This window comes from Monopterus albus, unplaced genomic scaffold (genome assembly GCF_001952655.1).
Source record: "Monopterus albus unplaced genomic scaffold, M_albus_1.0 scaffold76.1, whole genome shotgun sequence".
NCBI classification, from domain to species: Eukaryota; Metazoa; Chordata; class Actinopteri; order Synbranchiformes; family Synbranchidae; genus Monopterus; species Monopterus albus.
The window spans coordinates 1708018-1725721 of record NW_018127956.1 but is presented as its reverse complement, the minus strand read 5'-3'; the positions used below and the strand labels follow the sequence as shown (position 1 = coordinate 1725721).

Genomic DNA, 17704 nt, shown 5'->3' with positions numbered 1-17704 from the left:
CTACCAAGAGACTACCAGGCATGACAATACGTGCACGCACTCACACATATATACATACATACAGCAGGGGAACATACAGCAAGCAGTGAGCCACAGCCACACAGGTAAACCAGGACACACACAAAAGAGAGTAAACCTTCTCCTAACTACCTGTCACAACCAACCAGCTGTACAATAGTCAGAGTGCAGACCACTTCATAGCTGAACACAACCCAGCAAAACGGTTCAAGTCAGAGTTTACTTACTGGCTGGTGAGGGGGTGCTGTACCCACTGATGGGCAGTCCTGGCAGGGCTGGAGGCGACAGGCTCCCCAACATGTGTGGGAAGAAGTAGGAGTAGGTGGGCATGGGGAAGCTGTTGAGGTGGGGGCCCGGCACCGGGTTGCCCTTCCCCGCCATGGTGACTCAGTCCACCTCCGGTCACAAACAGGCCGCACTGAAAAACCTCCGTAACAAGATGTACCAACTTGTCTCAACCAAAGAGGAGTCAGTGTGGATTCCTGTAATGATTTAATCCCCCATAGGGACGCCGGATTCGAAGATATTCCAAAAGACTGCCAGGTGGACTTTGAACAAAACTCCTTATGGTTTGGAAATGTCTCCTTAAAATGGCTGCTGTAGATTTAACCCAGACAAAAATCCTGTCGGTTTAGTGAGTGTGTGTGTTGAGGGTTGAGTTACCAGGGAAACAAAGATAAAAAGAGGCACACGGCAGAGGAATAAAAGGGGTCTGTAGAGTGTTTTATCCTTCCTTTGCTTGGTATTGTGAAACAAGCCAAAAGGCCTTATTTGTGAGAGGTGCTGGGGAGGCTGGAAAGTAGCACGGCCATTCCTTATCTTTAAGATGAAGAAGAAATCCAGTTGAGTGAAGAACAGGTGACTCTAATGGAAGCAGTCAGGACAGGTGATAGTGGTGATAGGGGTGGTAGTGGTTGGGATCCTGACACGGGGACATAGGTGAACTCTTTCACTACAGTCCATGGAGAGGACATGCATAGATCACATGATGCCCAGACAGAGCTCTTCTCTATGGGCCTCCCCTCTTTGCAGTCACACAGCCCCTGCCTATGGAAAAAAAAAAACAGGGAGGGAGATCATTTAGTGCCTCAATGATAAGGTAAAGAGATAGTTTCTTTGTATTTATGTGCTTCAGCAAAACTGTTCTTTTCTTTTGACACTAATTAATGGTAATGTCTCATCTGAAATGTTAGAAAAACACCCCATCCGCCTTAATTATCTAATGGAGCGTTAAAACTGCAAAGAGAGCAGCGGGTGTATGATGTCTCCTCACAGCTTTGTGTGCTCATACACATGCTCATTAACAGTGACAGACTACTGTGGGACACAAGCCAAAACATAAATGAAGAGAGCAACACAAAAGAAAACTCTGCTAATTGCTCCAGTTGCAAAAGTCAGAGGTGAGACCCGAGGCTCCGTTGTGGGACCACTAGAGATTACTGCTGCAGAATTTACTTTCAAAATAAGACTAAGACATGCAAACAGACCAGTAATCACCGCAGAAAGCATGAGCGCACACAAGGGCACTGACAACTCTACACCCAGAGAACACAGTTATCATAAAATTATACACTAGCACCACAACATAAACAAGAGTAAGAGAGAGGCTGTTTCTTCTAAACAACTTGTCACAACATGAGCAGAATTTATTTTTTATGGTAATGATCTTTTTGTGAGTCAGTGGTAATGCACAGCAGTAAAACTAAGAAGCACTGTAAAAAGCTGGAGGAATGAGTCTTTGTATGAGCAGTGTTGCTCAGGAATGTGGCACTCGGGCATCAATCACACCAGGACATCATGGACAAACTCCTATAAAGAGACAAGGGTCGAGTCAGTTTGTCTGCCTGTTCCCACTTGTATGATGTACAATAAAGCATTAGGATATGACAGGCGAGGGGGCGAAGAAGTGGCAGTACAGATGGGTGACAAATTAGAGGCAAAAAGAACATATGAAGTGTTTCTGTGACATGTTTGTCCACCATGAGTGAGCGAAAATCTTCATCTCTCTTTATTACAGACTCCACAAGTCTCCGAAACCTTACAGACAAATGAATTCATGAAAAAAAGAATAGCCTCATTTGGTGTTTTAGCACCAAACACCTGCATAACATCTTCAGGAGCATCTTTTTTTTTAAGTAGCACACTTGGTAGTATGAGGCTTTGCTTCTGCTGGATCGCTGCTCCGCCATAACCACCCTGGATTATAGTGCAACATTCTATACGCTGACTGTCAGAAGGTTGTTTTCAGTTAGTCTACAGGGGATCAGTGCTGTGTGTAACTGTATATCTAGGACAAATGAGTAATTACCTATGGGAATGAGTTACCAAACTACAGTGAGAATGTGGACCTTTGTGATGAGTGTGCAGGTGGTGGATATGGAGCGCTGACATGTCTCTTAATCAGATGTGACATGTGATTTTATTGGTTTGGCCTTCTATTGATTGCTGCCAAAGTGGTCTGTAGTCACTCCATTCCTGCAAACTGGTGTGTGAGGTGGCCCGGCACTGTGGGCTGAAGGGTGTGTTTGTATTAGGTAGAAAGCTTTATCATCATTTTTAAAGCCCATGAGAGTCAAATATAGTTTTAGTTGCTTTTAAAGTCCTTCCCTCTCCTCACTAGCCAACTATTAAAACAAAGAACAGTTAAGGGAACATTTAATAAGATTATGTCTAGTTCTATAACACAGAGTAATGCACAACCATTACCATTATGAACCGCAGGCATGATACACTCTATGTAAAGCCATATATTTTTAATGCAATGCCCAGAGGCCACAGACGTTGAGCTGGGTCTTTCAGTGAGGAGCTACAACTCACTGGGATGCTGGGAGAGCCCACAGGCTGGAAATGGGCCACTTCTTTCACCATTATCATTACAGCATCTAGTGTGGGCACCATAAGAGCCTGTTCTGAATGATACGCCACATTACAGGCATTTTGCTGTAGGGCACCCACACCTAATTGCTTTTACTAATATCACAGTAAACATACAGGGATATTGTTGTTTACTCTTAAATAAGTGGCTGCAACGCATCCAGCTTTTCTTAGATTCTGTGTGAGAGCGGAACAGACTGGCAGGACCTAGAGGCAGTCAAGAGTTTCTACCCAGTTGACTAGTGATTTAAAATTAGAAAATGCAAAACACCCCTCAACTGTAAGTCAGAATATTAGGCTTGTTTACAGACATCAGGCCTTTATATAAGTGTCACTGGACGGTGAGCTGCCAACACCCGAGGACATCTCATCCCTAAAATTATACCTGTGCTGGAAAACATCCCATTCAATGTGACAAAATTAATGACATGAGTTATTTATTATCAGCCAAATCAGCAAACAATTTTTCTCCTATTACGCTACATCAAACATTTAGAAAACATTCATAGCAAAATTACAATTCATTTAGAATATGCTGTATTTTTCTTACATTATGGCTTAATTACAATAGCAAATAAGAATTTGTGTACAAGTTTAAAAGTAGTCCCATGAATTATTTTCTTGCCTATGAACATTTTAACATACTGATAAATCCCAGTAATAATCTTAATATAAGTATATGTACGGTATGAGTTAAAATTAAATTGTTGCACAGGAACATTACATGAGCCCCGTGTCTGGAGCTGAGAGCAAACAAATATTTTCTGATGCATGTAAACAATGTTTGATTAGGGCAGCTGAAGCGTTTCAAACACATTATGTAGTCAGTAGTCCTTTTTGCACTCATCCATGCATACACACCCACACACACACAAACACACCCACGCAGCCACAAGAGAGTGTGGACAAAAGCAGAACATAACTGAACACCAGTATAATCCGTCTGCCAGGGGTAATAAAACACATGCACACACAATCAGAGGCACAAAGATGAGACGCACACCACTATATGGGGAACCAAGGTGCTGCTGGGAAAACTGCATATGCAATGACACCAGTACTGGGTACAAGCTGCTGACATGCATCATCTGTCCTGTCAGCGTACACGAACCAATCACAATGTTCTCTGCTTCTCCACTGGAATCCTTGCACACAACTTGCAACATTTCCAACCAGTATGTGTTTACATGAGCAGATATATACAGTACAGGTAATGCATATAGAAAGAAAATGAGAATGTCTCTATTAATCCTTATCTCCTCATGCACAGATCTCCTGCACTCTACACACACTAATCTCCTTTCTGTTCCTCTGTAAGGGTGCTCTTAAATCTCCTGCTGTATGATGTATGTGTTCTATATGATACGGCTGACGCACAAGGTCACTGGTATGGGGAAGAAGAAAGGGACACATATAGAGCTGTACGGTTGCTGCTAGTACAGATGTGCTCAAGAACTGTCGGAAAGATGCCTCACATAAACATGCATAGGTGCAAAAACTGAAGATGATAAGACATGGAAGGAAAACAGGCATAACAAACAGAAATGAGAATGTTGTGTATGCTGGCGTTAACTGTCACCCTTACTCATTCTTCATTCAGCTACAAGGCTAAAACTCAGACTGCTATAGTTTGGAAGTATATACGGATAGAGTACAGAAAACAATAGGAGCACTATTGATTGAGATGCCCCTGGGTCATGTGAGAGACAAGGGACAAAAGACCTTGTTGAGATTAAAAGGTGATGCAATGCACATCTTTTCACACATCTGAAGCGTTTCCAACAATTCTTGTGCACCCTCCATTTGTACAGCCTTATCTGTCCCCTTTATTCATTTCAACATACTTCAAAAGCACAGAGGCAAGGTGGGGTATGGAGAGCAGCTCCTAGGGGAGCGTATGGGATCACTTACAGTAGAAAAGTACAATCTGGGTCACTTGGTCTTAACTCCGTTTGGCATGTAACAGGCAGACAGAAGGAAGGGTCAGAAGTCACGGGGCACAGGAGACTGTAATTGGTTGTGACAGCAAACTCTGAATTAATTATCAGAAAAAGCAGCAAATGGCAGCATGAGGTCAGCGAGGATGGGTGGACAACACAGCGAACACAGCCACAAGGGAAGGAAAATGCAACACATGACATACAGACACACAGGCACGTACATAAATAGCCGGACGTACACACATTTCAACATGTACGCACACGAGCCTCCACCGATGTGTACACACACAAAGTTCAGGAAGGTCAGAGAAAGAAAGTAAAAGAGATACTGGTTGCTGTCAAAAACTAGAACAAAGCAGAGTGCGACTCGACATGATAATAGACATGCACACACATGGATATGAACACATGCTGTACACACACCAACAATCTGATGGCCACAACTATAACGTGCGTCTGTGTCACGAGCAGCTCGTGGCCAGCGGTCCTGGCACCGCTACTAGTTTCAGTAACACTAGCCACACGGCTATGCTAACACTACACAAAGTATGATTACAAAAGGTGGCGCTATCTAACACAAGTCTGTTAGCTGCCATTAATAATGTCAATAACAGCTTAACTTCTCAGACAATACAGCCGAAGGTTGCTTTTACAGAAATGTTATTGCATTGTAACTGCATTATGCAAACCTAGTGCAGTGAACCGAGCTCGGTTCCGCTCAGCTAGCGTCAGGTATCATAAATTAAAGAACAATAAACACAGTATCAAGTAAATTGCTATCATGTTGTTATAAGATACCTGCTCCTTTATGAATGTAGTTCCTTTCCTGAAGGCGCATCCTTTAAATATGGTCAATGTGTTGCACCAGCTGTTTCAAATAACAGACATGCTGCTTCATACATACTTAAGCTTGTAATAGTCTTTGTACACAAGTCTCTCCACAGGGAAGGCTACAGGCTGCTAGCCCATAATGGAAGTCGCTCAGGCAGGACACACTGAAGTTTTTAAACAGCAGTGTGGGTGAATATGTACGTCGCAGGTGAGACGAGACATACTGCACATTTGAGAGCGTGTGTGTGTGTGTGTGTATATGTGATGTACAGTACATGTGAGAGACAAGCATGCGCGTGTATATATTAGCAAGTGTTAGTGGCTGGTGTGTGTGGTCATGCATGTAGCCTGTGGGTGCTTATTACATGATAGCATGCATCACATTTGCATGTCACCTTTTTGGCCTGAGGAAGTGTCTTACACTACACTGCATTTACTGTACATTACAAGTTCAGATGGAGAGGAGTTTTGCATAAAGAGGAGACCATGTGTGCTGGGCATGAAAGGGTCGGGGATGGGAGGGTGTTTGGTGGGGGGGGGGAGGCCTTAACACACAGGACTTCAACTGATGGGCCAGAAAGGGTCACGCAGGCAAGTGAAAGCTTTTGTAAACGATTTATTTTAGTTTCTATGACTTTGGTAGTTCTTTATTATTATTATTTTTACTCTTTTCCACTGTGGATGCTTGTTAACTGAACAAATTAACTGATCATGCTGCTGCCATGGTTTTTGTCCTCTCTCTGGGTGTCTTCGCTGTTTTTGGATTGTTCTGATTATTCTCTGGTCTATGCGGGTCAGCTCTCGCTGTTCTCTGGTCTTCCTTGGACGGGGTCTTTCGGTTTTGAAAAATATTTCATGCATGTTCAAGTTTGGGCAGATTTTCCACAGGTCGGTTTCAGACAGAGTCCAAAACTTTGGAACACTGGAGACCTCTGCTGTGAAATTTGCCTATATATAATTCAATTAAATCTCCCTGAACCTGCAATGCAAATTGCCACAGCTTTAGTGTAAATCACTGACTCTAGCAGTTAATAAAGGATGGGCCCAAAACAATAATTTCCAAAGACTGATCTAATACAATATGGTATCTAAAGAAACTACAGTAACTGCTGCACTTTGTTTTATCTCTGGAGGATTATTATGGAACAGAGAACACACTGTATGTAATCTTCTACTCTGCTCTTCCCAACTATCTGACCCAACTTTACTTCCACCTCAGTGCTCCTTCCACTTGTGCAGCGTTGAGACGGTCAGAATCATAGCAGGCTGATTCACTGACAGAGCAGAATGTTTGGGGCTACCTCTCAGTGACAGCCAAAAAGCGCAAGAAGGCTAAAGGAGTGCTAAGTGCACATCTAGGTCGGTGAGAATCCTCAGCCGTTGTGCCAAGACCCCCTGTGGGGTGAATCCACTTGTCAGCGAAGCCTGGGTGACATTTCTGCCTCACCTCAGAAAGGTCAGCCTTTAATTATCTCAAATGCCAGCAAGCACTGCACCTGCAAAAAATAAACCCAGGGATGAGCTGGGTGCATGTATGTGTGTGTCAAGGTTAAGATGGCAGCCTCCTTCCTTCACACAAAATGAGTGCTACTGTGGCTGTCCGTGCAGAACTGGACCATCTGCCCACCTGCATACAGACCCATAAACACCAATACACAGCCAAAAAAACTGACAGATGCACGCCCACACATACACACTAGCTATCTGTGTCAACCAAAGTCAACAAAATCTACAACTGAAATCACTTGCCTTCACATCCCCCTACATGAAAAGTATCAGATGAAGAGTTTAAACTCTCAAAAACACCAGCAGCTTCTAGGAATACTAGTAGAAAAACAGGCTGCCAACAGTATAGGTAGACAGGTTATGGCCCTATAGATAGATGAGCAACATGCACTGATGCTTCTGCTAAATATGGGTCAGTTATGTGACATGCTGCTGTGATTACTTTCTATTTGGCAACACCTACACTTAAGGCCAGTAAATCTGGGAAGTATGAGGGTGTTCTTGCAGAGATGAGGCATTAGGCAAATCAAATTATTTCCCGTAAGAATACAGTTGGTGACAAAACTGCAGGCATATCTGGCAGAGCATGACATGCAGAGTTTCCTTTCAAGCTCCTCACTGTAGCTATTCATCTCAGTCAATATTTGCAGGGGGGCTATGGTAACAGAAAAGCTCCCACACCCACATAAACATACTGCCCCGTACACGTCACACTCGGCCTCACACACACACACACGCACACACAAGAACCAACAGTCTGCCCAGAAAGTTCCGCTCGTGCTCAAAGGAGGTTGGAGAGACAAAGGTCCATAGATCATCAGTGCAGACGGTGTGCGGAGAGCTCCTTGTGTCCAGGTTTTTCCAGCATTTCTCTCTCGTTCTGTGAAAACATCGAGGGTCGGCCCCTATTGTTTATACAGCTTGCTCCATGGAAAGGATTGCTTAATATGAAATATGAAAAGAGTGGAGAGGTGAGAGGGAGAGAGGGATGGGAAAAGATGAGGGAATAGAGCCAAGAGAGGGGGTGGGGCTGTGGGGTAACAGGCCATTGCTGAGAGGGAGTTAGAGGCTTCTCTGGATTGCGAGCTATAGGAAGTGAGCAATACAGACTGAGTCATAGAACTGTGCAAGGAATATGGTAACAGTATATCTGGGAGGAGAAGGTGAGGGGAGGCTGCATGAGGAGCAAAGTGAGAGCAAACAGAACATGAAGCAGAACGCCCTGGGGTTTCTCGTGGTGAGAGAGTCATGCCTCCTGCGGTCTGGGGTCTGTAGTGCATGTTATTTTTTTACCGACAGTTACACACTGCTTCCCCTGGTTCAGTCCAACCTCACCAGCCCTGTGGTATTATCCTCATAATCCCTTGTTTCCTTGTTTTTGTTTTTCCTGGCAAAACCTCAGATTATAAAGTTTTCTTAACGTGCTATTTGGATTTGTTCTGAAAAATAAAGAGTTTACACTATCACAATAAAACCACTCACCTTCAGCTAACAATGATTTTTATTGTTCATTAGTTTGTCAATCATTTGGTCAATCACAATTTCTAGAAGCCCAAACTGACTTAAGTCCAAAATCTAAATATATTCAGGGTATAATCCTAGAGGACTAAGTAAACCAGCAACTATGTACTATTAAATTATTATTATGCTTAAAATTGACTTCAACAGCAATTTGAAGCAAAACTGCAACAACCACTTTCACAAAGGTTGAAATGTAAAAATTTCATTTTCAGCAGTGAGATACAATTAACCAGTGCTGAACGCACGCCCACTATCCTGTGTTACACTGCTTGTGTGTCCCAAAGATGTACAGTAGCGCTGCTTTACACGGCTGAAAGACAAAGCCCGCTGCGAATAATGTTTGTGTCCATTTTGGATCAAATTAGCTGGATTCTATTAAGAGTAAAAGAGACTGTAAATGGAAGATTGCGTTAGGAATCATTAAAGGCAGAGTCCTCTTCTCTACTCTGGTAACAATAACACACTGTATTGTACTCGGAGAAGAAGCCGAGGGTGTCCAAACCCATGCATGTGTGGGAGTGAAATGACTCCTCCAGTCCACCTCCAATCCTGTTCCAGTTAGTGGGAGAGGCCCAGCACAAATTAAATCCATATTTCTGAACAAGACTCCAACAGACTCATCACCCCCCACCCGCTGACACATGCACACACAGAGAGTATCTACAGATAAACCACTTAAGATGTCATACTCCATACAGATAAATATAGATGGCTGCACTCACCTTTACCAAGAAATTTACATCACTCACTCTTCTCATAAAACCTGAATGCTGAGGGCTCAGGAGGATGTTTCACTTTTACACACACTAGTCAACTGTGAACATGTGTGCAATCATCGCTTGAGCATGTAACTTTGTGCGTGTACCTGCTTGGAAGATTGTGTCACCTGCGTGCACCTAACCAGGATATCAAGCCAACAATGTTATGCAAAAGGATTTGGCACATTACTACACAAAAGATCCAATGACATGAATGACGCACTAAAGCGCTGGGCCCCTTCCTGTTTATGTCGCCACTCACCAACTGCAGGATCAAAGACAGTGGGTGTACCGTCTAAAAAAAGGACAGTCTCTGACTCCTCCCAGCTGCCCTACTCACGATACCACAATTTATTTTAAAAATAAATAACAAACGGTGCTACTATATAAAGAAACACATCATAATTCAAAGCCAAGCACAAGAAATGGTTTATTATGGTGCAGGCAAATTTGCCCATATAAGTGTGTTAATACATGAATATGTGTGCTACAGTCGTGACTGTGGAAGTGAGCGTGAGTGTTTGAAGCAAAAGGCTGGGTTGACGTGCCAGTCTAAATGTAACTGGACTTCCAGAAGGCTGGATAGCGTCTTGTTTACAGGAGGCTAAAGTCAGTTATTTGAATGAGCTATTGTAGTTTGTTCGTAACTGTGTGTATAACTGCATTTTCTAGGGCTTCATTTCCTCTTCGCACCGACAATGACATTACCACATCACCATACTAGACAGAAGTCAACGAGTGCAAACCTCCACCAATGGAGCTCAGTTTCCCTATGCTGCCATTTCACCTAAAAGCAATTAGTTTGACTTTCATAATATATAATATGATCCCTTGACCACAAAAACCTACCTTTAGCATTGGAAACTACACCGATAACATTAGTACCTTGAAGGTTATTCAAGAAAAATGATATTTCACTAAGGATTGAATCAATCAGCAGAGTTTCAGCCACAGTTTGATCTTAGTTTCAAGTCTGTAGCATCATGTGTTGTCTCATGGTAGCCAGTTTTCCATGAGCCTTATAAATATAAAACATTCTGGAAAGCATTAGAGATGATGAATCGGATTAGCACCAACATCTAATGGATTGTTCTGTAGGCCATACCTTACCTCTCTAATTTCCTTTTGTTAACAATAAATCAAAAACTCTTTTGTCCTACACTAAAATAAAACCACTTAACATGTTGAGCATTTACAGTATGACACATTTAGTGTTAAAAATGCTTTTTTGTACTGTAGAATAACAAAGTTGCATAAACAGTTGGATCAGTGTCCTTAGGCAAACAGTCCGGTCCCAGCAGACTGCAGTGATGTTTGTACGCACATGTCATGTGGAATGAAATTTCCATGTCACCCGGTGTGTGATCATCAGCTGTTCACCAGTGTGGATGCATGCGTCACCCAGCACTGCTTCCCGTTGTGCTGCTGTTCTGCATACAACACCCCTGAGCAAACTGTGTTTCACACTGCATGCCATTCCTCCCCCTGGGGGGATTTAGCATTTTTATCCAGCCAGACTTGATGTCCTTATGAGGACCAAACAATAGCTCAGTACATTTAAAACAGTGGCTTAAGGGTTAGGTAAGTAGTGGTTATAGTTAGTTTAAGTTAACTCTCCAGAACATGAATGTAAGTCAGTGTTCCTTGAAATGATAGAAACACGACTGTGTACTCCATCTTTAGTCCAGAAAGCAAGAGAAAGAGAGTCTGAAAGCAAAGCCAAACAAAGTGAGAGATGGTAAAAACTAAAATATATAGAGAAAAAAGAGAGAAGGCAAACAAGAGCACAGCTCCTGCTCCTCCATATTCTGGCTCTCTCTTACACAGACACACTCAAGTAACAAATATCAAGCACGTCCCTGACTCTCTTGCTTTGCCTGCTCTCAAGGAGTCATAAAACTCACATTTAAAAATGCATAGGCTCCATAAGCTGCCAGGCCTATCTATTACCTGTGTTACAGTGTAGCTGGCTATAGCTGCTGACAGCAGCCAGGGAATGTTGCTTTCCATTAGGGGGGAGCCAGAGAGAGGAGGAGGAAAGGCTGTGAGGGATGAGGAATGAAGGAGAAGACAGAATTTACTCATTTTTCTTTTTCCCATGGCACTGCAATCTGATGCCTGAGCGTTTGGGTGGGAGTGGGGGTGAATGGGAGGGTCGTGACTCCGACGTGTAAGCCCGCATAAGTATAAATGCATACATGTCTATATATGTGCATGTGCGGTTTCCTGTGTGTGAGCCCGTGGCTGATGGGAAGAGGAATTGATTCCAGTGTTTCTGGGAGATTTTCCCCAGTGTCCTCAGGCGCTCACCAGATGACTATTGATTGGTAAATTGATTGATTGGCATCTGGTCGACAGCGAGTCAACAACATCATCACTCTTCATATGGACCCAGGCGCTTACACCCCACCTGCACTCTCTGCCAGCCTTGCTCATCATGAGCCTTTACAACACTTACAATACTGGTGTTTTAAGCAGCTGCACTTTTCTAAGACAACCTTCTGCACAGAATTTGTCCTCATCACTGTCGCTGAATGACCAAATATAATGGAGTTTTAAGACCTTAACTAATATACTGTATATTCATTATCCATTCATGCCAGTGTTCGGTGCTTCCTACCTTCAGTCTCTGCTACCGTTTCCTGCGGAGGCTGCTTGTCAATTTGTGCTGGCTTCCACGTCGGTATTTGATAGTCAGAGCCAGAAAACACTATTTTCATACAAACTAAAAAACAAAGTGTGACTGTTAACCCTGAAAACAGAAAACTGCTCTTTCCTACTGTTTTCACTTAACTGTGCAACCCCCGTCACCTAAGCGTCCTTGAGCAAGACACTAAACATCAACCTGCACTTGATAGCATCAGCTTAATGTCTTTGAATTAAAATGTAAATGAGCTTTTGGGTGAGACTTCAACATGCCAGTGTGCATTTCTTCTTGATGGTATTTTTTTCCTCTCCTCAGCCCTGCCTCTCGGTATAAGTCAGGCACTGACTATGAAAATTAATGATCTAGCACCTAAATCAGTGGTGACACATATGAACAAGGCCCCTGTCCCTTTAATGCCCTATATAGACAATGTCTGCTGTATTTCAATTAACAGACAATGGGTTGAAACGAAATACTGTCACGTAGGAAGAACTGAGTGACATGTGAGAATGAGGCGGTAACGACAGCATCTGCCTCTTTAATGGACCACTGTGGTCGAGCATAGACAATCAGAGTTAATGGGAAATGTAAAATTATGATGTAGGCCCCGTCTTGAAGAGGTGAGTGACACCTGAGAGTGAAGCCGTTACATCTTAATGCACTGCTACCACCAGGATGAATCAGCTCCACATACTGGGGGGTGAAAACCATCTGAAGGCCGCTAATAGTAGCCAATGTCAGTGTCACATTAACCTTCAGAACAGCCAGGGGACTGAGTTAGCCCTGCTGACCTCTCACACACACACACACAGCCCCCCTTATGTCCAAATGTATGACTGAAGGGTGATTGTATGTGTATGTGCACGTCTGCCACCCTCCTTGTGTCTTACAAGCACCATCAGTAGGATTAAATCAGTCCATCACAGGCTGCTCTAACACCATATAGGTTGTCTGGGCTGAAGTGAAATCACCTAAACCTGCCCAGTTGCCTCCAGGGTCAGGGTCCATGTGGACCAATAACAGCACTCTCTAAGATAATTCTGTGTGTACAGATGTACACATGTGTTCATCAGCTCAGAGTGGAAGAACAAAGGCCACATTTGTGTGTATAACAACAACAAAAAAGACACAGCGAAACTGACAAATCTAATGACACACAAGTGAAAATCCAGGTCGTTTGCATCTAATCAAACCCAAATTGAACATCTATAATACCACTCAGCTGTTCATTTAAGAATACTGTTTAGATTTGTGTTAAGCAACCTCCAACAACATTCTGCTACTCATACAAACTACTAAAAGTCAAGTCAACGGAATCAGCGACAACCTTGGCATTTGTAAGCACAGAGCAAGATGAATAACTTTAGTGAAAGCTGGTTGTCTTTTACTTTTGCCGTTTGGCCGAACTGACAACAAGGATCATGTGTGTTAAGCCGTGAGTTGGCAGGCTAGCGCCCATGTGTTTTCAGTCAGCTTTCAATGTCAGGTGGTGAGAGAGGACACGGACGATACAGTGAGAGAGGCTTAGAGAAAAAGACAGAAAAACGGAGCAGGAAAACAAAGAAACGATTTTAACATAAAACTGTTGGACGGCTCCATGGGAAAGAGCGAAAGCATGATCAAACACAGCACTGACCTAATTTTCTGCTACTCGCTGCAGAGAAGTGGAGAGATGAAAGATCCAAAAAGACTGGAGAGAGGGAGCGCGCTGAAATCGAAGAAGACAACATTTTCTGTCTCAGTGAAGGAGGCTGGACCTCAGCAGATGTGTCAAAGGGTGGAAAACCGCTGCATCACTTCAAATTTAATGCTCTTGAATAAAACAAAAACGTTCTTGTGTGACTGTATAGCAAGTGTTGGCGAATAGCCACCCATACTTTTAAGTGTGTTTCTCAGAATGAGGCCTGGTAAACATAGCAGATGTTTATTCGAAAACAATTTCTCACCAATTATGATATATATATATTGAACAGCAACACATTTGATGCAAAGAAGGCAAGAATGTCACTTTCAAAATAAGAGTTTGACACATTTTCACGTTTTTGGTTCTTAAAAAGTCCTGTTTTCATTTTTCATGATTCTTTTGTACAGTTTCTTGAGGGGAACCATTTCCTGATCTAATGCCTGTTTGTGCTTTCCAAAGCCATTACAATCAATGTTGAAAAAGTGTATCTATTTATATTATCTGACAGTCTGCTAAGGTGAAGTTTTGCTTAGGTTTAAGCACAAACACAACTTGGTTAGTAGTAGACAAAGATCTTGGTTTGAGTTAAAATGAGACATTTGACAGTCAAAGCTGACTTAAGGTAAGAAATGGGAGAAAGGCATACATCCAACTTCAACATGTGAGGGACAAAGAGTGAAGGACAGAAGAGACAATCATAAGGAGGTGGGGTCCTGATAAGTCATACTGTAGATGCCAAGGATGGGATGCAAATGAGGCTGTTGACTGAGAGTATGGGTTCTGCTGTCAGAAGGTGTGACGATGGCGGCTCAGGTTGGAGGCTTGGTTGTTTTGACGGTGCTTGGTATCAGCAGCTCTGAATGTTCAAGCCAGCCATGGCGATGATAGATGAACGACTGAACTTTAATCAGAATGGCGCCTTGAGCATTTTCGGGGAGGTAAACAGGTTAATCAGTCAAGCCCTCCTTCCATCCTCCCTCTCATTCTCCCCTACTCTTCCCTCAGCACATGACCACTTCTGACACTGGCATGCCATTCATCTCATTCCCATCACCACCTCGCCCTGCTCCTTCCCCCCTTCACCATACACCCCTAATTTTCTACCCTGCTTCACATCTCTGCAACCTGTCAGGGGAACAGAAATCCCCCCTCCCCTGCAAGCACATATTATCAGGCATATCCCACTATCATATAAAGGGGAACTTCAAAGCGCTCCGTCAGCCCATTTAATATCTCACAGCGTCATCCACCATAAACTATGAGGTGAGAGGAGAGCATTCAGCAAACAGAGGCTATTCATATGCTCTTGGTTTCTTACATTATTGCCCCTCCACTAGTCTGTATCATGAGAGGTAGATAACCTATGATCACTTCAAACACACTGTGCTCAAATCAAAATCCAGTGAGGCAAAAGCACAAGAGAAAACAGTAGAGGAAGCAGCCAGGCATCATCCACCGTTCTTAATGGTCTGTGGGTTTATTTATTAGCCTGTCCTACTGCCCCCTCCAAGAAACAGTTTGGCGCATTGGCCTGCGTAAAAAACTTGTGCAATATGCTGAACAGAGCCAAATTACTGCATGCCTGACCACTGGACATTTTAAAACGACTGTAAAAAACGAAACCAGGATCAAAGAATTCCCATGAGTTTATGGTCCAAGCCGCACTCCATGTTTCTGTCATCCATCTCATACATACAAACCTCACCAAGAAAAATAAACAATCAACTCTAACAAACCACTCTGGCCAACCAAGTGTGAACTTTACAAAGCCTTAACAGCTCCTGTGGAGAGAGGCCACACCAGCTCTTCAACCACACTGCACTTAGGCTGGATTATACTGTGCTGTCTGGGATTTCAACCACAGGCTTTGGTGAACAATCAACAGGGGTCGCCTCTCGCTAAGATAAACTTCAAATTGGTTTCCGCTCATTTACGGAACTGCACCGACTGTGCTGCATTGTTGTTGTTGTTGAGCATTAAACTGGTCACCTAACTGGTTCTCTTTAGCCTTGGTTGGAGTGCAGATTGGTTTTAGAATAAATGCTTTTCTTGTCCACATTTATCTAGGATATTGCAAAAGCACATGGGTTGTGCAATTTGAGTTAGGAAACAGGTTTTAAAGGAGGCCTTGCAGGGGCGAACAAAGGCAGGAGTGCACATTTGAGGACCATGTACACATTAATAATGTTGGGAACTCTCTAAGTGTATTGGTGTTATTACCTCCTCCTACCCACCTCCGCTTTTGTCATAGGAAGAATTCAGGTTGCGAGCATCTGTGCTGTAGTCTGTACACTCAAGCACCTCAGAGGGAGAAAAATGCTAATGAAGCCATTGATGATGGATCAGTGCAAAACTCAAGGTGGCAGCGAGCGAGGAGGAGGCCAAGTTCAGCAGCATCGTCTTAAAAAAATAAATAAATAAATAAAATCAATAGAGAGACGTGTGGGAGTTGAGACAGAGGTGGACAAAAAAGTGCCATAAGCCACTGGATGACCGGCTAACACATACACACACACACACACACACACAAACACACACACACACACACACACTACACAACATGTGTGCATACACATCACAAGCTCCTGCAAGGCCAGAAATCCCATGTGAGTTTAGCCCATTACATCCATTCTCAGGGGATTTTATAACAGTTGGAATATCAAATGCTACATGCAGTAACCCCCTGCTCCACACCACTTCACTAGCTTCCTCTTATTTTCTTATTTTTCCCCAAGGACATTGTTCATTTCCCTTTATTCAGCACTCGTGGGTTTTTCTGTTTTTCTCTCTCTCGCTTTCTTTTAAGAGTGGTGGTCAGAGGAACTTTGCTCATACATAACTTATGAAATCTCAGTTTCCTGTTCCTCATGTTAAGTCACATATGCCCACACATGCAGAAATCACTGATTTTATTTCCACATCTTTGCTGTAGTGCTTTTTTATGTACAGTGAGGAACAGAAGTATTTGAACACCCTGTGATTTTGCAAGTTCTCCCACTTAGAAATCATGGAGGGGTCTGAAATTCATATTGTAGGTTCATTCCCACTCTGAGAGACAGAATTAGAAAAAGATTTTCAGGAAGTCACATTGTATGATTTTTAAAGAATTTATTTGTCTTGCACTGCTGAACATAAGTATTTGAACACCTGAGAAACAGCAAGAATTCTGGCTCTCAAAGACCTGTTACTGTGCCTTGAAAAAGTCCACCTCTACTCCACTCATTAATCTAAATTAGTAGCACCTGTCTGAGCTCTTTAAAGACACCTGTCCTTGCAAAATCGTAGGGTGTTCAAATACTTCTGTTCCTCACTGTACTTCAATGTTGTGTTTACAAAGGTTGTGTTTCTTTAGGTGGCACTCTCTCTGATGTCACTGAAGCTCTCACTGTTCTCTTATTTATTCACCCAGCTGCTTTTACAGAAACACAATGAAGTAATGCATTTATTTATAACAAACTTAAATTCAGACCTAACACAGCCACCTGCAAAATAGCTGTAACAAAGCTGAAAGGAGGGAGAAAATGGGGGGTGTGAGTACAAGTAAGTAACCCTTCACCGCGAACCAATCCTGGGTAAAGCGGAAGAAAAGTGGACGGATGTGACAGAGGGAGACAGAGACATACCTGGTCAAAAAGATGGACAAAGTGAAAAGGAAGACAGAAACAGAGAGAAGAATACAGAATGATGAAAGGTAAAGAGAGTGAGGGAAGATGAGAAGATTTCTTATTTTGCTCCATCTCAATTTGCACAAAACCTTCATTACCACCAATTTGGGCCACGAGCCATAGGCTGGACCATTAGGAGAGCCCAGCATCAATCAGCCTAATCTCCCTCCCAGGTCGCCAAATTACAGTGCCCAGTTGCTTATTAAAATTTGTCGCCCGTCTCCCGACGCCTGACGCTGTTGGAGATTAGAGAGAGGCCT

General features: G+C 43.0%; 1 protein-coding gene across 6 annotated transcripts in view; it reads right to left on the bottom strand.

The window, feature by feature from the left end:
- raraa (retinoic acid receptor, alpha a) overlaps positions 1 to 17704 on the bottom strand; it is a 136228-nt gene that overhangs the window by 75887 nt on the left and 42637 nt on the right. For all 6 annotated transcript variants that reach the window (XM_020606214.1, XM_020606217.1, XM_020606212.1 and 3 more), the window contains one exon: positions 246 to 1065. In XM_020606214.1, the coding sequence (XP_020461870.1) occupies positions 246 to 399 (154 nt within the window). In that variant the 5' untranslated portion in view covers positions 400 to 1065. The remainder of the gene's footprint in view (positions 1 to 245; positions 1066 to 17704) is intronic.